The 27,179-nt window shown below is 40.1% G+C and overlaps 2 protein-coding genes across 3 annotated transcripts in view; both read left to right on the forward strand.

Moving 5' to 3' along the window:
• erich3 (glutamate-rich 3) overlaps positions 1-27,179 on the forward strand; it is a gene marked incomplete at both ends in the record, with an annotated part of 239,266 nt that overhangs the window by 163,932 nt on the left and 48,155 nt on the right.
• The window catches only part of slc44a5b (solute carrier family 44 member 5b), a gene marked incomplete at its 3' end in the record, with an annotated part of 37,503 nt that continues 17,194 nt past the window's right edge, over positions 6,871-27,179 (forward strand). For both annotated transcript variants that reach the window (XM_080033014.1, XM_080033015.1), the window contains exons 1-2: positions 6,871-6,965; positions 23,880-23,928. In XM_080033014.1, the coding sequence (XP_079889140.1) occupies positions 6,929-6,965; positions 23,880-23,928 (86 nt within the window). In that variant the 5' untranslated portion in view covers positions 6,871-6,928. The remainder of the gene's footprint in view (positions 6,966-23,879; positions 23,929-27,179) is intronic.

Here is a 27,179-nt window from a genome sequence, read left to right on the forward strand (position 1 = left end):
GTGCTGTTTTATTTGACAGCACGGGGCCAAATCGTTTGTTGAATGCTTTTATTCACCTGATAATCTGTATCAGTGCAAAGCGGTGACTCATAATGGTGCCTCACCATTGTCATTGTCAATTAGGAGGATTAGGTAGTTGACAGTATGTGTGTTTTCATTAGAGGTGTCCCTGAGGTCTAAAATGCATCTCAAGACACAACTGTGGGGAGCACACACACACACACACACACACACACACACACACACTCACACACATACACAGACACACACGCACACTCACACACATACACAGACACACAAACACAGGGGGAATAAAACCGTTTTTAATTAACTTGAACAGCCTATTCAAAGAGGCACCAAACAGCTTCTGCCTGTGCTGAGTAAAGTACAAGTGTGAAATAATCTGCTCTGCTTGCACCTGTTCAATATGGCAAAAGCGGGAGTTTGTGGTTAGTCATTATTTTGTACCCAACTTCAAGAGTAGATTCTTTCGGCTGATTTTCTTGTCGGCAGGGCTGAAATAACTCAGAAATTAAACCTTTGTATGACTCTTTTGCTGTGAATATCAGTAAACAGTCCGCAAAACATTAGCTGAAAAAAAGAGCAAATGGACCTATTTCTATTCAAAGGGTAATAACGTTATAAATCTCTAATGCACCTGCAGAAAACAAAGATGGAGGTGGTGTTGTGGTGAAACTCCAGACGAATATTGTGCACTTGGACTGTGACACAAAAAAGAGAGTAAAAAGAGAGCTTCAGGAGATAAAGATAAAAGCTTTATATCCTGCATTATCGGGACCAGGTGATAAAACATCTTCATTCTCTTTTCAAATTGTCTCCGCATACAGACAGATCATTCAGCCATCGGCCAGCATCCCTATACCGATCACAGATTAAATTTCCTGTTAGCCAATGTGCAATACGTTACTCAGAGTTGTCTTGTTTATCCATTTTATTGAAAGAAAAGAGACTTCCAATCACCAAGTGCACTCTATGTCTCTGCTGCTTGTTTATGCAGTGATGCTATTGCTGTAAAGCGTTACTGAATCACTTCCTTCATGGTGCAACTTTAAATGTTAAAGAAGTCTTTTAGAAGTCAGCCGGGTTGATTCCCACTGCAGCAATTGTAACCGCTGAAAAGAAAATACAGGTGCTTGTGTCGAGAGCATCTCCTTCTGCCTCTTTTTATAAAAAATAAAGAAATCTCGCTCACCCAGGTTCCAATAGGACAACTGTCGCTGAGACTAATAAATCATGTTTCGTTCCAAAAAATGTAATAAAGCTGCTTAACAATTAGCAAGCTGTTGGCATCCATAATTTTCACTGAATGACAAGCAGATGGGCTGGCAACTCTGGAGAATTATTGTTAGAGTGGGAACACAATTCACCAATGAAATGTGTCATTATCCTCAAAATTAGTTTGCCTATCCACTGCTGGAAATAAACAAACTTGCTTGACATTGTAACATGTGGTGACATAATGTTGCACAGTTCAATATTATTCACCAAAGACCATAGGTACATAGACAACCAGTTTGCCACCTCTATTCTTGCACACATGAAGATAATACACACCATTCTGATGATGTAGGAATGCGCACAACAGCAGACAGTTTCATGCTGATCTATAAATATCAAGAGTCCATCTGACTGTGATATCAATGTTTTTGATAATGCTCAATCTACGTCCTCTGGTACAGTATATGATTCGCTAAACATTTTCAAATCAGAAAGCAATGTATTCTAATCGTGTCCACCCGCCATGACAGATTCTGCTTTTAAGATCTTTACTATCAAATTTTCCCCTTTGATTGCAATTTTCTGAATAGCAGCATAGGACACGCAGACATTACTTTAACGCTATGGCTTTAACTTTCTTAACTGCTGGACATCTTATACTTAACAGAGCAGGAGACCTCTCACACTCTGGGCACATTATGAGGTTTTTAAACATTAAGAAAATAAAGTGTATGTTAGGTGGCCCTACAGGAAAATTGTATAGGACATGGCAACCATTTCTGACATATACGATAATAATGGTAAAACTGTGCACTCTTCCATAACTGATTCTTGATCAAACCAAAGTACAATTTTGTTTGGCCACAGACTATAACTACAACAAATATATTTCTCTATTTGTTGGTATAAATGTATGTTTATTTATGCATACATTTTCATCAACTTTACCATATGTTTATGTACCATTTACAAAAAAACTATATATATACTGTACGTGATACGCGACATATATATTGACACCATGCAAACATTTGGATTTTGTTATTTTACACTCAAAAAACTATTGTGCTGTTGAGTAACATTTTTTAAATTCTATCAGACGTTGGTAATCAGAAGTTCAAATTACTGGATAAACATACTACATATTAGGACTGAGAACCGTTCCTTTACATGTCTACATTTGCAGTTCATACTTTTTTATTTTTAGTCCAGGGTGCCTTCCTCTTTAAGATTTACATCTGTGGAAAAGTTCTAGTAAACAAATAGTCATAGAAAATGTTTCAAAAAAGGAAAAAGGGAAAATTCGGAAGGAATTTGGGTCACTCAACATTTTACTATATTGTACTTACCGATTATGTGATTCTGATTCACCATCGTGTGCTATACTGGCAGTGATCTTTTCATATCAACATATGCTCTGTATCAGGGGGAAGTCCATCCCTTCTTAATGACTGGCCTTGCAACCTGGGTTCTCATTACATTAATTATACAAAATTTTTGAGACAGTGGTTGCGTTCCGAATCGCATACTCTTTATTTTTTCTATTCTACATACTACATCCGACGATAAAAAGAATCTAGTTAGGATGCAGTAGGCATACTATTGGGACATACTTTACTCTCTTATTTCATCATAACATTGCGCCTTGATCTTGCCTCTTGCTTTTATATCCGTCGCATCCCCGTTTGTTTTCATATGGAGGCTTCGTCGATGTGACGTCACTTCACGTGCGCAATGGATTGTGGGTCAGAATCGCCCAAATAGGATGCACTTTTCAACACTAACAATCTTGGCCGCATGAAGTAGGACATCCGGGTACTTCTAACCATCCTAAATCTGGCCACAAGAATCGGGACATCCTAAATCTTTTTTCTACATACTATATAGTAGAAAGTATGCGATTCGGAATGCAACCATTCTGTCATAAAAAAGGGAAAATTTGGTGATGTGCAATTATTATTCAGATAACAGCCAGATGGAAGTCCCTTAAAGAGATCCTATTATAGGGGAGAACGGGGGAATCTGAGGCATCGGGTAATGTGAGCCGCCCCCTGTATCTAGGCAACGGAAAACATTTCTGGTCATGTGAGATATATGTTTTCAAGCCCCTCTCATTTCCCCATGGCCCTGAAAGAGAGGACCTCATGGTGCTGTGGTAAGCATGTTTTTTTCACCAAAATAGGTATTTTGCATGTAAAAGTAAATTTCTTGCTGTCAACTTAATCAACTATTGTGCCAAAGCAAATGTATTCACGTAGAAAAACTTCTATCACACGTGTTGATGAACTACCAACATATGAAACCATGTGATGCTGATAACTGAAGATTAGCCTGAAATGCTAAGAGAGGTAGTTTTTTCTCAAATTGTGGTGGTGGGGGAAAGTGAGCCAAATGCTGTGGGGGAAAGTGAGCCACTGTCTCACTTTCCCCCACCATGAGGCACAAGTTTAGTCTTAAACATATTTCAATGTAATATTACATAACATATGTTTTATTTTAATGTCATACACATTGTTGAAAGGCCATCATGCCAAGGAAATACACCAGGAAGACGACCTGGGGCAACCACACGGAAAGAGCACCTTCTCATCTTTCCCTGTAACCTTCAGGGCTGGAATGTAGAGTAGGCCTTGTTGTAGAGTATGACAGGCTGATGTTATAATCCAGTTGGGTCTTCTCCTGTGTTCTGAATCCCAGGCTGTTCTCGCTGGTTCTGATTTTCCTATAGCCTGGCATTCCCAGACCTGCCACTAGGCGCTGGCAAATTAAATTTGCTGCGCGTGTTGGTCTGGACACGCTCCGTTGAAGCTTTATCAAGAAAACCAGAAATCTGGCTATGGTTTCAATTGGTTCTATCTAATATGGGCGCGCCAGAGCACTTTATATGGTACTCTGGGGAGGACGTAACCGGATGACGACAGTGACGTGCATGCGACGTCGAAGCCGTGATAGTAAACATCAAAGATGGCTGCGGATATGTTGTGTGAGTTTGAGACTGCTTTGGCCTCGACCCTTAACGATTTGGAAGACGGCACTCAAATCTTTCATTAGCAAGTAAGTGGAATGTTCTGTTTTGCCGACCGACAACGGCAAACATTTAATTTAACAGTTTAACAGCTGTTCGCTAAACGAAAGTGGCTTACGTCACCTTGTGCATCGCTCTGATTGGTTGTAGTGCTATCCAACTGCATGCAGTGGCATTTGAAATGCACGAGTAGGAGCCGCCCCTTGAGTTGGAAATTACTATTGATCGTGGCCAGACCCTCTATCGTTCAAGATATCAGGGTCTGGATTTCCAGGCTAATTTTCCTATGCTTTGACCCCCAGACACTAGCTGGCTCTAAGGGTCCTGTGTTCTGACCCCCAGACTGTGTTCTAATCTAACTGGTTCTATCTTTAATTTGAATCTTATTAAAACCTTTTGAATTATAATATGTTATATTTGATTTTGTTCAGAGTTCCTTTCAAGTGTTTAGAAAATTTGCTTTGCTTAATTGACCAAACCCCATCATTCTTTTACTAGTCTAACATTAGTTCTGGAATGTGTGGCTAGCTTTCAGGATTCTTACTGTTACAATATGTGTTGTTATGGTAGTTTCAGAGTGGAAAAAGTAAGTGGATCAGTTTACCCCACAGCTGGGGTGAAGTGAGCCACATGACAACTTTTTTTAAAACAATCATATTTTCACTGCCCTTTGTCTTGAAAAAAATCTGCTAATGCCCATTTCTAGGAAACATCCTGAATGAATGGGAAATGTGTAAATTTGAGTGATAAATAATTTTAGCTCGAGGGGAGCAAATGTAAAAAGTGGCTCAGATTACCCCGTTCTCCCCTACTACTTTTCTGGTCTTAATTTCTTGTTAAAAACTGCTATAGAGCAACCTGACACGAATCACGTCACAAAAAACTATGTAGATTTTCGGGACACTCTTCCTCTTACCCTAGCGAGCACAGCAGTCTCTCTCTACACACTGCTTTGAGCTTCTCCGCCCCTCCCCCCCCTGCTGCAAACCCCACTCCATTGTGATTGGTTACCTTCCTTCCAGCAGCGGGAGATTTTCAGGAAGGTGGTGGCATGCAGGAGCTTGCCTGAGCAGCATTACCATACATGGAAACATGACAGAAACTACCCGAGCGTGACAGAAACTACCCGGAAATTTGAACAAGTTGTTTCTCGACCGGCTGCCATAGTGTTTAGTGCTCTGCATAGCCACCCCAGACGGTCAGCAGGGAATACGTCGAAATGCATGTACGTAATTATTTGATACTCTAGTATGGTTAAACATGACTATAAATCATTATAACAACGTTTATAGGTCATAAAAGTCGAAAAGTATCATAGGTCCTCTTTAAGCTCAGGCTGTCACACATGCTTCTTTCTTTGTTAATCTTACTCTGTTAATCCTGAATGAAAAAATCTTTTGGATCCCCCCGGTTCTAGTCTCTGTTGCCACTTCCTGGTCATAGTCACTACAGTGGACTCTAAAATAAATGTGTCTGTCTGGTATTGCAAATATGGAGAGCACATACTAAAGTGCTGTAAGCCTACCTAGGCAAGATTTATTTATTTATTTCATTGTGTATTTTTGTTTTTATTATTCATGAAATGTGATATTCTGTATGAATTAATCAACAATACAAATCAGTAAGAGTATTTTAGAGCTACATGGATACGGCCACCACAATGATAAAATAGCCTACTGCTTACTGGTCACATATACAATATGGATTCAGAGGTGCCATATGCACTCTATGTCCACCAGTATGTCATACCTGTAAGTAAAGGACCACACACACAGGAGTTTTTAGTCACCACCTGGGGTTGTAAAAAATGTGAGTTATTGACATCTTTCTGATGCTCTTGTTATAAGCTATTAGTAATTCTTAGAATTACTTGGTGACTTTATGTGATTCCAGCATAGTTTCACCCAACTTCAAACTGATAAGGAAACACCTGTGTGTTCATAAACTTCTTATAAAGTAAACTTGAGCCGTATGCCTTGAACGACTGGAAAGGATAGGTTAAAGATATGTATCCCATGAGCTTATTATTAGCATGTAGGCTATGCCAACTGGGGAAAAAATTAAGGGGGAGGCAAAGAGAAAAATACTTGCAATATCAGAGAAACCCCAGCTGAGGTCAGTGTTTCTTCACAGGACGCCTCAGTGGGGACCGAGTTGCGGCTATACCTGCAGGATCGGTTGTATACTAAAACAACGAAAAAAGAGCAACTTGGAAATAACCAACCCTTCTTGCATACATAGGATTGTAAGCTGTAACCCCCCTGCTCTCTAGAATCATTGATATAAAAAAAATCGTACACATGTTCATTTTAGCTGACAAACTGCACAAAAACAAGGCGACTGTGTATTGTCCACTTTAATTCACAACCTAACAAAGGGAAACAGGACACAGCAGCAGCCCCCGGTGGACAGCGTCCCCTTTAAGACCGTTTTGGAATAATTAATGACGTCGCGCTGTAAACACGACTGACGCTCAACTGCGTGGCCGAAGCAACTCAAGCAAGCAGCATCCTCCGAAGAGCCCAAGAGCCATCTCCAGGTTGTGTGTTTATCTCTCGACGGGACCGCTTGAAGGCAGGCACTAAACTAACTGCGGTCACCTCGACTCTCATATGCGGTCTCCAACACCGAGACGACGGTGCTACATCTGTCCTACTAAGTGCCATGGCTGGAAATACTGACATTCCCCCCTCTAACTATGGTGAGTCGGGTTTGTCTTTGTTGTGAACGCCAATATTTTTTTACCCCCCTGTATGCTGTGATGTTATTATAACGGTATCTGCCTCAGCCACATTTATGTTTGAGCCCTTGCCGTGATTTACAGGGGACGTTAGCTAGCTTAACTTCCAGTGTCGGCTGCTAACTACAGAGGATTTTTGACGGTTGATATTAAATATTCATTAACGGCAGAATAACGGTTTTTAACATTCGAATAAGTGGCCTTTTTCGTCTTTTTGCGGGCGGTTCTTTAATCTGTCTCGTGAATTACCCTTACCATTGCCAGGTTAAGTCCACATATATAATAATAATAATAATATTTTTTTGTCGTGTATTGTTTACCTGGGCCACGGTAAAATTCCTTACTGAGGAGACTATACAGATCATCACTTTCCTTCTCCACTTGTCACTTCGTCTTTGTAATTATAAACGCAGAGGCATTTTCCCCCTGTAACTAATATGTAACGGTATGACAGCAGCTTATAACGTAATTGTCGGTTGGTTCTGCAACTGGCGACCATTATTGATTCATGTGCCGATTATTTTCTCGATTAATTTAATAGTTTAATCGTTCGTTTTAGCTGTAAACTGTCGGATGCGAGTAGGTAAATGCCCGTCATTTTTTCTCTTCTCTAAAGACGATGATGCCATCATATTGCTTTCTTTTGTTCTGCCGTTGTCAACACAATAGACGGAACCCAAAGATAGTCCATTTAAAGACAAAGAAAATTAGTTAGCCAACGTTAATCCTCAACACTGGGAGACAGTATTAACAATGCAATGTTGGGCTTGAAGGCTTGAACGAGTAATTGACCATCAAATAGATCCAGGAGTTTAAGCTAGCTTGCATTGTCAGTTGGCTATTTAACATCAAATATGCAGTAACTTTAACATATATTATTGTCGGTTAGGGTTAATATTTATTTCGAGTGTGTCCACCCAAACACTCGGCTCAGAATTGATCCGTATCCTTAGTTAACACCAGATGTTTTGTCTTGAATTGTTGTGCTCACATTAGGAGACAGTCAACAAAAATGCACCTTATCTCCTCCTAACTCCTACTCCTTTCACGTACATTGAGGGTGATTATAACATTATGCCAACTGCAGGTAGTGTAGTTGGCAATGAAAGTTAAAAGCAATGTTCATAACAATGGATGTGTTGTCTTCAAGTGGCATTCTCACCGCTCCAGGTTTATGAATATATATTTAATCCGTGGGCAGATTTTCTGTCCATTAGCCCGCCTTAGTAATCATGTTGTTTATCAAAGCAGTGTTATCTTTTTATCACCAGCACCAGATGCCACAATGTCTTTCCTCTGTCTAAATGCTTCCACAGCTTAACATTTTTTTGTACGTTCCTTAGTTATCAGACTTCTGTTTAATTGAAAAATTAATATCTATTTAGTACTGGTTTTACAATGTGATCCTCGCTGTCAGAGTTCAGCTGCTCTCGGGCTACTACATGACTAGAATGGGAAACTAATTTGACAAAAGTGGCCCACCTCACCAACAGGAAGGCTATTAAATTCTTTATGAGACATGATATTTAAATGAAGATGAAGCTCCAAAGAAAAGAAAATGCCATTTCAGATTTTCAGAAGTTGTATTCATGTGTCTGCCCAAAAACCTATGACAAAACACACAAAATCAATGAATCAGTCTACCTTTAACTATGACGCAGAACTTTATATACGTAGCTTAATTATTACCCTCCGTGTCCACTCCGCACAGACTTTCGCATCATTATCAATTAAAAATGCGTCACATCAGTCATCTCTGTCCAATAAATTGTGCAGTAAGTTACACACTAAGATGGCATACAGCAGCCATGCCGTTTTAGAGTGACACAGGCCCACTCCAGCCTGCTCCTGACGGCTCTTGATGGGAAAAGCTAGCTTCCGTGTCTTTTTTCCTGTTATTTCCCCACCAGCTGACCTTGTGTGTTTCTCGGGCCTCATGACTACAGCACTCTGCCAATCACCACTGCAACCTGTCAGCTTTAGTCGATTGGCCACACACTCCCCAGACATGCTGCTCACCAACCCTACTGCTCCCTGTTCGAAAGTTCAAGCTGCTACTTTACAGTGCAGGGTTCGACATAACGTATAGCCCGATGGCCCGGGGCCAGTAAAATCATATGCAGGGCAAGTTGATTGGCCAGTCACTGTCCCGCCCGGGCCAGTGACTGGCCAATCACAGTTCAGTATCTTTTTGTAGACTACATCATGGTTCATTGAAATGCGCGTTCTGAGTCGTAATGAAAGCAGTGTTTATTTAAGACTCAATATAATAAACCTAATATAAAATATATTTTTTAATGAAAGGCCAGTGGACAACCGATGCGTGGGCGTTTTGACAGGCACCGTTGGCAGAGCTGCCTACCGTCCGCCTGCGAGTCGACAAATCAATCGACTTACTCTGCCCCCTTTCTTTCTTCCCACAGCAGAGGTTGAGGCGCAGAAAATGATAACTGCGCTTTTCCTTTATCTGCCGCCGTAATGTTACAATATATGCATCCAAGCCCCAATGGTAGGCTAATACAAATGAGAGGCGTTATTTAAACGCTGTGAATGCGTCTCCGGTGATTGTGTCGGTTGTAGACAGAAACGAACGGAGGGACTCCGCTCACTGTACAGTTCCTATAGTCGCGCAGTTTGGCACTGTGTTTTCAGGCTCGAGACATTCAATCAGATCGCGGAAGTCTTTCCCATTGAAATCGCTAACGGGGAGAATATCCCCGGTTATTATTTTAGCCACAAACCACAGTTCATCTGCGCGGCGGCTCACTCGCTGGCGAGATCACACGGTGAAACGCTGCTGTGATCGGACGAAGGCATTGTGTGTTTCTAAGGTGATTTAACGTCATAGTCTTAGACGAGCGTTTAACTTATGCTGCATATTTTGCACTGCATTGTTTTTTATCAATAGTTTGAAAAAATGGTCCCACACCGGACTCTTATATGTGACGCTGACACTTCATGGAGAAGTGACACTGCTGCAGCGCGCTCACGACCAGACGTGAACTCACATACACGGTGAAATCTCCCATTAAAAAAACGGCATAACCCACTGATTTTCGGATTTCTATTCTAATTTTAAAGTCAACTTGAGCGAAAGTGGAAAACCGGTCATTCGGTCGACACATTCACATCCCTAATGCATATAGAGAAAGTAATAAAAACAGCCTACCACACCACAAAGAATGATCAGACCTTCATCTCTTATTTATTTTTTATGTTTGAACATGACTTCTGCAGGTGAACTATTCATTAAACTACCCAAATTCAAGAATAAAAACAACCTTCAAACTACTGGACTTTAAAATACTGGCCGACTCTTTCAACATACTTTCAGTTGTAGGCTTCTAATTCAATATGTTTGCCTGGTTTTATATTATGTGTATGAGCAATATCAACATTTCATATAATTAACTAAAAGAAAAATAACCAAATCTAAAGGGAATATCTATACTGTTACAGTATAGATATTCCCTTTAGATCTGGTTATCTTTCTTTATTTTTCTAATACAGGTATTATAATTATTGACACTAAATTATGAAGAAAAAAAAAGTGTGTGCAGGGCCAGTGAAAATATACAAGGGGCCAGTAAAACTCGGATCCACTGGCCCGGCGGGCCAGTAGGAAAAAAAAGTTATGTTGAACCCTGCAGTGTGTCATAAACCCTGACATTAGATATTAGGTGTGGTGTTGGAGTGTGAAGGAAGTAAAGCTCAGTGCAGGTTTGAGGTATAACACTAAGTAGAGCTTGTGTATCATTATTATTTATTTTACACATTATTAAGGCACAGTGACTGTGCATCATAACAGAAGCTATACCTACACTCGCTTCAACTGAAGTGCTATACTCTCCAGAGAATCACATGGAATATAGTGAGACAGTTTAATTAAGGAACATAATTTTACCCTAACAACTTACAACGACCTAGCTAGTGGAGCATGGGATGGAGTAATGGTGCCTCCCTGTGTTTAGGCCAGCTGCTTTTTGTTATTGGCTCCCTGGTGCTTTGATTTCATCAGCTAGCTTGGCAAAAAAAAAAAAAAAACGCACGCAATTAACGTTTCACACACCGCATTTTTATATGTGGATGTACACTGTCACAGCATTTCTTGATTTCTTTAGTGGCATATTTCTTTCATTCCAAATTATTTATTTGGCTCCTACCTAGCTAAACTGTGTCTCAGTCAATTTTGACGTCAGCTTCTTACTTTCTAGACTTGCCACATTTTACTCAATTCATTCATTCATTCATTTCGTCTATATTTCAAACAAAAAAATAAGAAAAGCAAGTATGACACATCATACAAATACACATAACACAAAACAACAATAATTATAACGTGTCATAAACAGTATGACACGCGTGCAGTGTCGCAGGAAGTACTAGTATTTACGAATTGCATTAAAAAAAATACGATTATTGACTTATTCGGAATCGTTCGGGAGAGAATGGCGATGCATCAAAGTAGTTGATTTTTTGTTTTGAACATGATTTGTGCAGTCTTAAATTGAACCAGATCGGTGAGCTTCAGTGCATGTGACTTAAACCTGCAGTGTGTAGAATTTTGGGTTTTATTTCGTAAAACTGATTTTGTAGAAAGTAATTATAATATCCATAAGTACATTTAATTTAGTGCATAATTATTAATTAATTATTTATTTTTCCCTTAGAAAGGGTCTCATATATGTCCATATTTCTGCATATTTTGGACCAAGGCCTAGTGCCACCATCTTGAAAGTGTCATAGTTGGAATGTCATCAGGTGCATTGTTTAAAATTTAGAATTGTTCTTGTCCTTGAAGGCCACTGTAGCTTCTGTTATTATTCGAAAGGGTTGGGGTTACCCAGGGAGTGTTGCATTCTAGAACTTTGTTGAACTTTCTTGATGATGTCATATTATACACTGCACCTTTAAGGAATAATGAGTTGGTTTAAGATATCCAACGTTATTGATGATCCTTATTGCTCTTTTTTGTAACGTGCATAATGGCTGTAGGTTGGTTTTATAAGTATTTCCCCATATCTCCACACAGTAAGTTTGATATGGCAATATGAGTGTATTATAGAGAGTGTGTAATGATTTGTGGTCCAGAATATATCTTGATTTTCCCAATATTGCGATAGTTTTTGCCAGTTTTGCTTTAACGTGATTGATATGTGATTTCCAGCTGATTTTTTGGTTCAAGATCATACCCAGAATTTGTATTTCAAAAACTCTTTCTATACTTATTTGATCTATTATCAATTGGACTTGAGGGTTTTTGTTGTGTGATTTCCAAATAGCATAATCTTTGTTTTGCTTAAATTAAGAGACAGTTTGTTGATATCAAACCAATGTTTTAATTTTTTAATTTCTGCTGTGATGACCTCAATTGTCACACAAGAAGAAATAGAAAAATATCATAAGTTTCTTTTTGAACAGTAACTCTGTTATAGCCTCTTCATACATTTAATTTTAATTTGGAAAAAGTTATTTAAAGTTATCACTATGCACATGTGGAAATTACAAGAAAATCCCTAGCTAAAGCAGAGGTATAAGGTAGGACGAGGGACTGCCATGATGCCATTCCATGATAACATATAATTATAATAACCTAGCCCCTGTATAAAGTTCTATTTTTTCTAGATTCAAGTGTACTCTTGTGACTATAGTGTATTATATAACATTTTAACTATGTGGCAAGTGTTCAGTGGGCTTATACTGTACTTATGAAATGTTCAGTCAGTCAGAAAAGTAGAGAAAATAGCTCGTAATCATTATGTGACAGGTTTGTAAGTAACAATTTAGATATGAGTTCCATTCACCACTGAAAGAGTTGAGTCGGGGACACTGTTAATTAACATATTTCTCGCATGGGCAGCTTCCCTTAACGCTGCATTTCTATAGTGAGTCAATGTGGGGTCTCGACAGAAAGCTGAGAGCTGCCTTGGTTTAGAATCAAACTTTCTCAGCCTCTTCTGGTGAATTTGCAGCCAGATAAGGTGGTGGCTATAATGGCCCATTTTGCACCCAGCAGGACTAAGTGCTATTATGGGCTTTTTAAGTGTCACTGTCCTCAGCAAATTGTCCTCTCAGTTGAAGACCGACGCTCTCCCCACAGTCTCCCTAAACATTTGATTAGTCTCCATGGCATTCCTGCTCATTATTTTTTAACAAGGGTATTGTTCTTTTGTCACTCATTTCATGTATTTTCTCAAGAGGTAGCTGTGGCAGTGCCTGAAAGTTTGAAGTATATGATTCACACTAATGATAGGTGGGTGAGTCATATAGTAATAAATAATTTCCGAGATACACTTCTGCACAGTTACATGCGGTGGACTGGATATTTACTTGTTTAAGCCTAGGAAAATAGGATATTTGCCTGTGAAGGGGCTTTACAGGCAACAGCAAGGAGACTTTAAATTTCCAATTTGCAGCGCAAATATAATCAATGTTTGTTTATGACTGGAAAGCTAATGACATTGACAGCGATTTATTAAACACAACCCAAAGATACACTGGAAAATGAGTGAGAGATATAGCTATGTTCGTGGGTATGTAGGTTGTCTAGTGAGACCGATGACAGGACTAATGATGACTAATGACTTTTGATAGGTATAATGTGATAAATGATGCAGCTAGCTTCATCGAAACATACTGTATATTAATCATCATCCCCAGAGCAAGAGAGACATGGGTTTCTGATGTTTTAAATTTGCACAGGTGAAGTCCTTGCTTTACTGTATACCTTGCAGATATTCTTAGCTATAGGATGTTAGTGGCTTTGTTAAGAGGATTCACTTTTGAATATGTGATATCAATATTGACCAAACCAAGACATTGGCCCCATCTTAGGGTTTAAAAACAAATATTTATCCTATACCTGAAGGAGAAAATCAGTTGGTTTAGGTTTTCCAATTTCTATAACTGGTGGCATAGTAGAGTCATTAAATCACATGTCATATAGCATGACATTAACATGTCATCCTATTCTAGCATCCAAATAATTCAAATTCAAAAGATGTGATGTATTGTGACGCAGTACAGCAGTAATTTAAAGCCTTATAATTGAAAGATTCTGACTTTGTGGAGTTTTCCACATGACCTTCAACTGTTTCCTAGCTTTTTGTCAGTGCTTGCAGTTCCTGAAATGTACAATTTATTCTGGTCTGAGTTGCATCCTGCATACAACGTGTAAGAAACGTGTAAAAGGAAATTGAGGATTTCTCTGTTAACATACAATCAACATCATAATTTGTCATTCAGTCCTAAAAATCTAATTTTCCAAAACCACTGTGCACATTATCCTTCCTAAAGGGTGAGATTATCTTCAGTAACGTTTTCAGTGCAGATTTATTTGAGCAATTTTTTTTTATAGCCTACTAATGGAGCGATCAACCTTAACTGTTTCATTCTTAGTTTTTCAGGAAGCCAACAATAATTTCTTGAATATTTTTGAATTTTTAATTTGAGTCTAAAAGATGAAGTGTATGCACTTGTAATGGTCTGTAGATGTGTATATGTTAATCTTCTTGGATATATAGATAAAAAAAATATATGGCCTCTATCCTCTTATGTTTAAGTCTTTATAAATCCAGACCAAAGCCGGTTGAGCCCGTCACTGATCTACAGTAGCAGTGGCGAGTCGTTTCACAGGAACACATGGTAGCATTTGAAATGCCCAGAGGCTCCCAAAGAAGTAACCAAGGTCACAAAGCCCCGGCCACAGCACTGCTACTTCTCTGCTCGGAGCAGCAGGCTAGCTGTCAGCGTCTGACACTCTGTGATGCCGACTCCCCTCTCGGGGGTCGAATCCCAACAGGATCCCACAATCCTCCACATTGGAGGGGATGTCTTTCCCTTCAACCTGAATATATGCACAGTAAACACTGTCCATGTACTGATACGAGTTAACCCAGTGAGCTATGAAACCAGATATGTCAAGTACTAAGTCCTGAACCATCTGCTAATAGTTGAGAAGATCCTAAGGGACACTGCTAAGTAAACCTAAACCAAAGGTCTGGATTGTGTTGTCTTGTCTCAATAAGGAGACAAGCACTTTAAAGCTTGTACTGTTCTCCAGAGAGGGAGAACAACAGCGATGCAGGAAGGATGTTTTTGGATACAGAGGGCCGATAGAAGACCGGTAGACAAAGAGAGTCATGGTGCTAACATGGAGAGTGTTTGTGTGTATTATCTCTCCTCCTTTTTAATACTACGAAAAAGAGGAGCCATCTGGAGCTTTCGAACTGCTTAGATGTTTTTTCAGGCATGGACTCCAAAGCTCTCTTGTTTCCTTTCTGGGGAGTGTGGGAGACTTGCGTGATCATGATGCTGTTTCCATTTTTGATTGTGTTTGTTTACGGTGTGTATGTGAGGGATGTGAGTGTGTTGCCTAACTCAAGTGAAACCTCACCAGTACCCCAACCCTTCCCCACGCCAAGTCAATGTCCCTCTCAAATTCCTCTCAATTTGTGTGTGTCTGACTCTGTGTGTGTTTCTGATTCAACTGTGAAGCCTTGATAGTGAATCTCTGCCCCACATGACCTCCTCCCAACTTATTGGCCCCTTTATCTTTATGGCAGCGATATGACCAAGCAGTTGTGTTGCTAGTATGACATTCCCCCAACACCAATGATAGAGTAGAAACCTGAGCACTGCTGATTTTTAAATACAAACTAGAGCAAAAACACAAAGCCATGTTTCTGATGTTGCTTTCCTCTATGGATTGGCAGAATCAAGCCAGTGCTTCATCAAATATGAATGCATACAGTATACAGCATTCAGACTGTGCTTACCTTGCTGAACAACATCATTATGCAGAATATTTAACATTTCTATTTTCTCTTTTTTTGTGTGTGTGTGAACTTGTGCATCTAAGCTGGCTCCAAGCCCAACATGGCTTCGACAGAAGTGCCATCTCACAGCACTTCACTCTCTCTAGGTCTTGGAAATGTTTATGAAACAGCACAGTGAAGACAACAAAAAAGTCCTTTCCAAACGGCCCCTCTGACCCAACCCATGTAGAGCACCTGCAGTGTTCTAGCTGTTTGCCTTACCCCGGTATGAAAGAAGCCTGTGTTGGACAGTGGAGCCTGGGGACACTGGTGCCTGTGTCTCCCTGTGTCTAGATGTGTTTACGTGGGGAAGTGGGGGTGTGGAAACAGGATGGAGAAAACTGTTGAAAGTTTTACTCTAAGATGTGTGATGACAACGCTGCACTGTAATATTAATATTCCAATCCATTTTAAATATAATTATGTGCTTTATATACTTACATTTCTTGACTTGGATTTTCTATATGTACTATTGGCTGGTGCCTTTTAATTCGCTGATAATTTGCATGAACAAGTCTCACCATACCTGCAGGTATATATTTTAAACAAAGTGTGTGTGTGTGTGCGTGCGTGCGTGCGTGCGTGCGTGCGTGCGTGCGTGCGTGCGTGTGTATAAAATATCTGAGTCAGTCTAAGCTTGTGATATATTTGGCCACATGATAAGTGTGAAATTTAGCCTCCTCCTAAATTGTGAAAAACAAGGCGACAAACTGCTTCTGTGACTTTCCCCTGAAGCTTTATCACTCCAGGCTCGTGTTACATCTGGCTCTCTACCAGTACAGGAACTCTGTCGTTGTATTCTTAGCAGTAAATCTCCACAAACACTGTCTGACGAGAGGTATGGAGAGGTATATGGACTTGAAGTTGAGGTGCCTTTCAATCTTTTGACAGTTTTTATTAAAAAACTGTCTGTTGGTGGAAGGAATTTAACACCCATTTTAATTTTAATTTGTCACAGACTTAGTTCATGATGTTATGTCCTCCTCACCACTGTAAATTGATCCATAGATCTTGTTGCTATGGCAGACTAGCTGCAAATGCAAACATGATTCGGGAGCGAAGATTACTGCTAAAGCCTTTGTCTTAACCTGATGTTTAATTCCTCACCCCGTCCCACCTCATTTACTAAGAGCCTTTGATTGCCTCCATGATTGTTGTGTTGTGTGTAAATCTTTCAGTCACCGTGGCACACGTGGAATGTTCCAACACTTTGTCAATAGTGGAGACAAGCCGTTAGTGGAGCTAACAGTGACTCCATCCTACCCGGTGTCGCATGCCTGACAGGCTTTTTCCCAATGTTGTTGACTACATGCCCTCATTCAGCCTGACTAAAGTAGTGGCACACATCCACTCCACTAGCATCAGCATCTCCTGCACTGGCAGACTGCAGTGCAGTCTAAACAGCCGTCATCTAATGCAGAGTCTGTTTGAGGCAAGGGCAGGCATCACTGGTGATTTTCACCACTTGCTTTTAACCCTTCATTGAAATCTGTTTGAAGGGACAGAGGAAAGTATAACAGCCTGGTGGAAGTAGTGATGCAGTGAGTTGGGACAGCAGCTAGAGCTAAATTTAGCTTAGCTGAATATGCACATGCTGTGTCACCTGAATGTTATTGCTATAGATGGAAGCTGTTTGTACATTGGTATGCTGTACACTATATTATGAAATGTTTTTTATATTGGAGAGTAGTGCACTTGTACAATTGTTTGTTTTTCAGTTCCCTCTGAGATAGTATATTAACAGTTTCATATTCTGGGTTTTTCATTTCAATTTTTCATCAGTTGGCGGGGGACCTTGTTGCCTGCTGGTTAACACAATAAGCTGATCAAGAAACCACTGACATGACTTTGAAAAAAGCTCTGCACCCTCCTGACAGTGATTGCACCACTATCTGTCCTCTCACCAGTGGCTCTCCTTGATCTCAGTGTGATTTAGCTTGCACTCATCATATGGACTAACCTGTTGTCATCATCAATGCTCCCCAACATGGAGACCTGCATGTGATTTGAATATTCACACAAACCAAGGAAGATACATAAAAAAAAATTTTTTATCGATATAAATTCTGCTTGCATTGGGCCCAGTCTTGTAGCCAGCTTGCTCAGCCCCCGCAGATGTACCTTTAATTAGCTCTGATGTGAGTGAATGTGATGTAGCCCGCTTGCTATGTGCGTGTAGCAACAACCAATGGGACATACAAGCAATTGAAGACAACTTAAGTCCCACAAAGGAATAGTTCACTCTGTCAGCACATCATGCACTGTTGCTGAGCCCAAAATAAAATCTTAGTGATCTGGAGTCTTTTCACTTCAGTTTTAAACTGAAAGTAAGTTGCAATGCTTGATCCTGGTTTTGGACATTTGACTCAGTTTCTGTGTCTCGTGGTAGTAGGTCAGTTAGCAGTTGTTTATACTCCCGTTTGGAAAGATAAAAAAAAAAGAACATGAGGGTTTCAGTCTGTATAATTATAAAGAATTACTTTTGTTACATCAGCTCTGTTCTCAAAATCTTCGACCATTTATTTGCACTACAGAGTAGCATCCTCTGCAATGCCGGTGCTCTGGAAATGCTGCGATGAGCACCTGGTCCTGTGACATTGTGTCCTTGGCTGAGGAACTCACACTGAAACACAACTCAAGTGAGTGACTTTCAGCAACAGCAAAACAGATGGCTGTAGCATAGGGTATTTAACAGCGAGGACAAAAGAAAATGGGACTCGACTGATATCAAATATCTTAAAGGTCACATAGTGTTCTCATTTTAAAGTTCAAAATTGTCATTTAGGTTCCTAAAAAATAATAGTGTAGTGTCCAAAAAAGGGCCATTGCTGAATCCCCTCGAGTCTTTTCACCCTCTGTTTGAAATGCTCCATTTTAAAGCCTGTCTATTTAGACCCGCCTTCCAAAAAGCCCAGTCTGATCTGAAGACGGGCCTGAAACTAACGGCTGGTTGAAATCTAACTGCTGGTTTGATTCAGTGGTATCTGGGGTTGTGCTTATCACAGGGAACATGATTTTATAAGGGGAGAGAAATATGACTGGGGGCCTATCCGAAAACTCTTTTTTGCATAGGAAATTTCCTTTCCTATCGAGATGACCCGGAAGTGCTCGGCAGATAGGTGAATCCGAATAACCAAAATGCATAGGAAAGGAGCCTCGATTCATCCTTTAACCCTCCTTTAGCATAGGTTACTCCTGACCAACCTTTGCTAAAGGAACGTAGATAGTGGTATCCCATAATCCTTTACGGCGGCAAGATTTAAAGCAACAGGCCACCGCCGGAGTTTACCGACTCTACACGAATACGAACGAGAGGTAAAACAGAAGAGAGGAGAGGAGAAGAGAGGAAGATTTAACTCGGCTAAAACAAAATACTCCCCCCCCCCCCCCACACACACACACAGGCTAAAGATAATAAAGAACTCATAAAAGACCAACATCATAATAGTTATTTTCGTAGCACATAATTTACACCATAAGAAAATAAAATACCAACTTCACATTTAATGAAGTTACTGGGGGCAGTTCATTTCAACATCAACACAAGTGTAGCCTCTTTTTATTCCACATGTGAATTGGGATATATGGGAGTGATTCTCACTCTGTTGGCGACAACCTGATTAAAATCAATATGAAAAGAACGCATGGATCAAACGAGCGCTTGTTGTAGTCCATTTTCGGAGAAGGAAGTTTCACGCTAGTGACTCACGTCAGCAATACTCGCCGTCGCGCAATGACGTCGGTTAGGAAAGGTGGAGTCGAATTCATTTGAAACAACGCTGTCCTTTCCTATGTTCGATAGGAAGCACCTTTCATCTCTCCTTAACCCCGATGACGTTTAGGGGTTAAGGCATAGGAAAGGAGGCTTATAGGTAAGGAGATTGGACTTTTCGGATAGGCCCTGGGGTTTTGGAACACAGATTTCTTAGAAAGGTGCAGGTGGAGAAAAAGAGAGAGGATTGTTTTTTTGTCATACTTTTCGAGTTGGGTATTATTGGAATTGACTGGAAATGGGGGTGATTTAAATGAACAGTGTCATATTCAAACATACATTTAAATTAGGGCTGTCAAGCGATTAAAAAAATTAATCTAATTAATTACAGGCTCTGTGATTAATTAATCTAAATTAATCGCATACTTTTATGACACTTTTATACCTGTTTATAAACAGCTGTATAGCCTGCTACAGTTTGTTTCTCTCTCTCGCTCTCTCTCTCTCTCTCTCTCTCACTCTCTCTCTCTCTCTCCGCCTCTCGTAACTTCTGTCTCCACAACAGACAGCCCTGCACTGCCACAGATGCTTATGCCGATTCATTCACCATCGTCGTACTCATAGGCAAAAATATTGAGAGACACACACACGCACACACACACACACACACACACACACACACACACACACACACACACACACACACACACGTTTACGCAGACGACGAGACAGCTAGCAAACAAAATTGAGACACGGGGAGAAAGATTGAGAGATACTGTTTTGAACCTAGCCTACATTGTTGCACCCACTAAATCAATAATGCACAGACACTGGCTGCGGAGAATAAAGTAAGATGTCTTCCTACCTTCATGCTTATTAAACCGTCTATAGAGCCCTCGGCCCCCTGCTTCTCTCTTTACTTTTCTCCCTTTCACCCGCGCGGGCTGTGTCTGCTTCAGGTGCAGCTCGGTGCAGCTATATGCACCACTTTTGCACTGGGTCAAAGGGCATTATAGAAGTGCGATTAATCTGCGTTAATTTTTTTAATCGCGTTAATTTTTCTGTGATGAATTAATCGAAATTAACGCGTTAATTTGACAGCCCTAATTTAAATACTTTTTTGTTTTGTCATTGGCAGACATGCATGCAAAATTATACAATTAAAAAACATTACATTTCAACAGATCTTTCTGTAATTAGAACTTTATTAAGTTTTTTTTTACTGAACAATCAAACAAAAACTTTAATGTTAGTAAAATATTACTCATCCCCCCGACCCACACACGAAGTTCTCTATCTGTGATAATTATTGCCGCTTTACAATATACACTTTGCAAGAATGAACAAAAAACTAAATGTGACAGACAATGCTGACTCACCTCGTTTCAAGTACATTTCTGGACCAGTGCATTTTCTTTTACTGCTGACTGAGGGCTTCAGGGAGTGAAACAGGGAGTTGCTCAGTCACTTTCCCTGTTTGCCCAGGGAGTTTGCATCTATATCCTTCAGTCCAACCGCTGTGGTCGAAAAATCCCAGTGGGGAAAGTCAGGCATGAATATATATTCCTCAATAGACAGTGAATCTGAATGGCTTTTTAATACCCTTTCTTCATGCAGATATATTGGCTTTGGAGTCATGTTGTTGTTGTTGCTAAAGCATGAAGTAATTCCACTATGGCCAGACAATGGACAATTGTGGGAATTAAATCATCCATATTGTATGGACATGTAATTGCAGGATTTTGTGTAGCAGCTGCCATAATTTACTGTGCTGAATCAGTTACGTTTCTAGGCAGAGAGGGGAGTATTTTGTGTTATGTATATGTGTTGCTTGCTTTACAGGGTTTTATCTAAGTGTTGCTGCCATAGTGTCATAATTATCTACAGTGCCTAACTATAGAATTATGAACACCAAGCTAACACACTTTGTTCCCTTTTTTTTTGGTCGACAATTGAAAGTTGTTTTACAGAATGGCCCTTTTTTTGATGATCAGCTGCAATTCTTTAGCTGCAGCCAGTGGATATCATCACCTTTTTACAATGGCACATGGTGATGTACTGAACTGTAAGATTGTTGTTAACTGTTTCAGTTTCTGCAAAGACAAGAGCATGTTGCTTTGCATTTTGTTAAACACTATTGTCTCAGACATTACAGTACTGACTATTGACTGATATATGGAAGACTAGTTTATTACTTAATGCATAGCATGGATGTAGTAGGTAGAACTGAATACTGTGTTCAAATATGCAGTGCCAAAAAAAAACCTCTGCAGGCTTTTTTAGAGCATGCACACACTAGTCCATCTCCAGCCAAGCCAGTATGTATGCCAGATATTTTCTGCTGGCCAACACATGATGCTGGCCAAAATCACTGGATTGAATATCAAAGGAAGAAAAAGAAAACCTGATCTCAAATCCATTATCACGCAAAGTCTTATCTTAACTTTGTCACATGAGCAACATGTGTTTCACATGCCCAGTAGCTTGAACGTGAGTGAGACAGGTCAACAGCGCTGGCACTGTCATCATGTCAGCTATGTGGAGTTATTTTAAGCTCAAGGAAAAGGAAAAACAGAGGAATGCCAGTGTTTTGATGGCATTCCTCAGAAACTTCAGCCACCAAAAAATGATTAAACACGTAGAAGCATCAATGAAAGGAGTTTGCTCAATTTATAGGCAACCAGTGCCAAGAAGAGAAGTGTGTTGCTGTTAAGATTGTCTGCCGAAAACTGATTGCCCTTCGCGTGCGCGGTATTTATATTAGGGATGCAACGATTATAGATATTGATGCTATGATTTTAGTCTGAGGAAAATTCACTGGTTTATAGTGCGTCAATTTATTTCATAACGCTACGGTTGTATAAAATGAGCATTTTTAATCAGAGGTTTTATTGTATTTTGTCCCCACACCATTACTATTCCTAGAACTAGAACTAGAACATCTCTTATTCAGGTGTTATTCACTTGAGGGAATTAGAATATGTTTTTGTGAGTATTGCATTTAGGGGTGGATAATATTTGTTATTGTTTCACAGTTTGTGCATGATGTCTTCTAGATAGCTAGGTTAAGAAAAGTGCATCAATACAAATGATTTATTAACAGCTTAGTTATTTAAGAGGGGGGAAAAGACAGCATCGAATTGGTATTGTTATCACTATCATCAGTAGATACTCAAGATTGCTATATTCGTGACGCTCAAAAGAAATGATGACTTCCCCATTTTACAGCCGCTACACACAGAACTGCGTTAGTGAGACTGCTCACTGATGTCTTCACTCTGAGATACTCTCCCGAGATGGAAATTGCAGTTGTGGAGTTCCAAAATAAACTACACTGCAGTCCATGTTTGTGATGACAAATTGTATCACTCAATGCAACAGTATGGCTTGTTAATGTCTTTGGATGACTGCAGTACCATGGGATGGAGGCACAGGCTAAATCAGGCACAGCACAGGACTAGTTGTTATTAGGACAAATTTGATGTTGGTTTAGCTGTTTTAATTTGATTCCTCACACTTAACAGAAGCAAGGCTGGCTTACTCCTCCCGACAGGATCAGTTTGGGGAATGGGCAGATGGGAGATAGGCACACTCATGCTGCCCCTGCCCCAGCTGCTTAGAGATGTTACACTCCATATGCGATGATGAATATGTCCTCCGGAACGCATCATACTTAGTTTCAACTGGGGTACAAAGTTCTCAGGCACCGAAGAAGCAGCCTGTGATGAATACAAATCAAATGCACACGCTCCCTTACACCTGCAAGCACATGCAGTGGGAGTTAGCCCCTTGGGTGACTGATGGTGCTTGCAACTCAGTGTTTACTCTGCTCGGTCAAATGGGGAATCCTCACTGTGACCCAGATAAGCTGTTTGGCTTAAGAGTTGTTGTAAAATGATGTATTATATTTCTGTTAGATATATTGTTCTAGCTTTTACTGCTTTAGCTTATAGCATGATCGTCCCTCTTCATCCTGCATTGCTACTGTAGGAGACTTGCACTGTGAAATGGCCTTGTTAGTTTGTCCTGGCTTGTTGAATAGCACAGCCGGTTAGCACTCTGCTGGTATATTATGTATTCTCAATGTAATGCAATGTTGCTACTTGCTAATGACTTTTTAGATATGTTTTTTTCCGTTTCTAATTAAATTTTGCTCTAAATTACTCTCTCCTAAACTGCAGAAGCATCATGAAAACAAACGCATTTGGTTGGTGAACCAGATATTAGTTGGTTCAAGTTTTGCTGTTATGTCATCTATGTTGTGCAAATGCATTTTTCCAGTGAATTTTATTATTTTTCTTTTTTACTCCTGTAAACTAATCTCACCATACTCTGCTTGTCTTATAGGTGAACCGCGCAAGTATGACCCAAACTTCAGAGGCCCTGTTCATAACAGGTATGACACACACACACACACACACACACACACACACACACACACACACACCGTCTGTTGCTTCCAGGAACGTAGCAGGCCATGGATAAATTAAAGATTTAATAAAATACCTTTTTGTTTACTTTCAATTCACGTTTAAGTCTCTAAATTGCAAATATGTTAACAGACTGACATCACTGAAGAAAATAAATGGAAATGTATACATACGTCAATAAAGGCAGGAATCTTAGGGATGGATATCTCAATCTTAAATGCATTTAAAAAAACGTTTGTACACTTAAATAACTTTTTATTTAAAAAAAAGTTTTTTTTGTTTGTTTTTTTTTGTCTGCACTTTGGGTGAACTGACCCTTTAACTACTAGCCACTATCTTCCAACATGTGATTCTTTTGTATTGATTTCACCCATTGTATAATCTTTTTGGCACACACCCCTGACTGGGCGCTGGCAGATTGATCATTTGTCATGCAGCGTTAATAAAGATGGAGGTCGAGGGCTGGCAGCTCGCTCCACTCCACCGCACAGATCGATGGCCATAAGTCAAGCTGGTGGCTAGAGTTATCCCAATGACACAGACTATTAACCAGCCAGATACACCCAAAACAGATGTAGTCCACACATCACCCCATATTGGGAGGGAAACATTGAAATGTCTCAGCACAGTCCACTTCACCTGATGAACTGCAGTCTGCTATCTGCCCCATGAGAGCTACAAGTCAACACACTTCACAGCTAGGTATTCTTTACATTGATTTGATTGGAAGTGTTGTTGTGAAAAAGCAGCATGATTAAAATGGGATCGATTAAACCAAACTAAAATGCATAAAATGACTTTAAACATTGATAATTGTTTGATGTAATAATCTAGACCAGAACTGGGCATCTGGCCCGCTGGCTGTCTCTGACTGGCCCGCGAGAGGTCAATGGAAAATTAAGAATCAAACGTAAATAAGTTTAATTCATGCATGGAATACAACGGCATTGCTTTTATTTTGAAGGCAAGTTTATATTTTGCGCGAGCGTATGCAGCTTACTCTTCACTGGTTGTAAATCGCAATTCAAAAAAAGGAGAAGAAGCTTGTATGTGCACTGTTTAAGTGCGCTGCCGTGAGCTGCGCACTGAAAAAAAGTGACTCAGAGCAAGCTACACAGTTAACCTCCGCACTCGGGGAAGGGGGGGCGATAATATCAGACAGACAACCTGCTTGTACGTTCACTTGTCTGATATTATCGCCTCCCTTCCCACTCCCCGAGCGCCGATTCCCAACGAGTGTGGAGGTGTGGATGTACGAGAGGGGTGCGCGATTGTAACGGGCGAACAAACAGGTCACGCAGGACACACCCCTTTATATTTTAGTGCCTAACTTATTTATATTCATATTTCTGTAGAAAATCCAGCTCCCAGAAGGCTAAATGATGTCAGCCATTATCTCCAAATTATAGACTACAAGACATGCAGCACACACAGGAGACAGTTGTTTACAGAGCACAAAAATCATCAGATTTAAACTTCCTCTCAAAGTTTACCAGATTGAGACATTTAACCTTAAAATGTAAATAATAGCCCAATAATAATAATCATCAAAATGTAATGGGGGGGGGTGTGGGGCAGGATCTGCTCGGTGTATTGTGTTATCCTGTACAGAGGACAATACAAGTAATGGATAATAATGAACCAAAATTGTGTTGCAGTGTAGGATACTTATTTTAATTTTTTGTTATTTTCATTATTTTAAAGTCACTATAATGCAGAAAACAATGGCTTTGAAGCTCAAATTTTCTGGGGGTGAACCCCCAAGCCCCTCACTTTGGTTTCGGAATAACAGGTCTCTAAATTGGGAAGTATGGCCAAGGTTCCTCTGCTTCTTGCACGTTTTGTTCACAATTGCTATGGTAAATGTTGATTAAGTGGTATAATGTTGGCATTTTCATGGCTTTTTATGGCTTTTTCTTTGCCATAACATTTACTGCAGCTTATCAAAACCATATACTTTACTTCTTTTTATAAAAAGATACGACTAATATTGACAGAATTGAGTTGAGCCTTTTGGTCCGGCCCTCCACAACAGTCCCTGATTCTGATGTGGCCCTTTGGGGAAATTAATTGCCCACCTCAGGTCTAGACTAAGCCATCATCATTTCTATATAACACATTAAAAAAGAACACAAAGTGATGTCCAATTTCGATGCTTGAGAGATTGCGATCATCTACATTTTGAAACACAGAACTATGGCACAACGAGGGGCAAAACCTTGCAACAAAGCAAAATCCCTAGAGGGTGTCATCACCATAGGCTTTTTTTTGATGATTAAGTAGTTTTACGAGAAAATGTAGGCTCTTATCTCTTTTATGTTTAATGTGAGTTTGGCATGCTGCTGTGAAGGCATGTTTCAGCTCTCCCGTGTTTCTCTATCCCACCCTCTCCAGTCCATTTCACTGCTACAGCTGGTTGAAGACACCAAGGATACTTTGATGTTTCTGTGGCTCAGAGGCTTTTCTTAATGAGAACTGGAAGAGAACCGACTCTGTGGTCGTCTTGTTTTCATGCGAGCTCGTTGCCTGAATGAAGTAACCGTATGTATGGTTATTGAGCAGTCCTCAAAAAGCCAGACAGAAGTGGACTGTCAATGCAAACTATCTGTCTCCAGCTATAAACAATACAATTTGCAGATATAATATAAAAATGTACACGAATGAGCCACGAGGCCCACGACCATGAATTTCATTACAAATCAGGCACTCTCTCTATCTGCTGTTTCAGATTGTGTGACAACTTACCTAAAGGAGCTTTAGGTTTGTCAGGAAAGCTGCTCGCTTGAACCAGTGTCCCTCTTTGCTCCTTTGACCGTGAGAAATATCCTTTTTGTGTGCAAATCTGGCCCCTTAAATATCCCTCGCTGATAATGTCTGTTCCAAAGCAGGGACAGGCTGGCAGATTCACACCACAATGGCTATCCTATGGCACTGCTGCCATCTGTGTCACCTTGGCTTCTGCTGCAGAAAATCCGCACTGCAAATGTAAAAATTAAAACAAAAGTTTTTTTAACAGAGCTTTCAGAACTTAAAGGTTGAGTCAGTGATTCTGGAGAAAGTTTGTTGTCAAAATCACTTTTTGTGAGGTGCAAGTGTGTGTGTATGGGGCATCTGAAGATTGGGATGGAGGTCATTTCGGGGTCAGAATAGATTTGAACTAATATACTATACAGTATTTTGGATCTCATTTGCAGTGCAAGTGCATGTGCCCTGCTTC

The sequence above is a fragment of the Ammodytes marinus genome, assembly GCF_949987685.1.
Source record: "Ammodytes marinus genome assembly, chromosome: 8".
Classification (NCBI taxonomy): domain Eukaryota; kingdom Metazoa; phylum Chordata; class Actinopteri; order Uranoscopiformes; family Ammodytidae; genus Ammodytes; species Ammodytes marinus.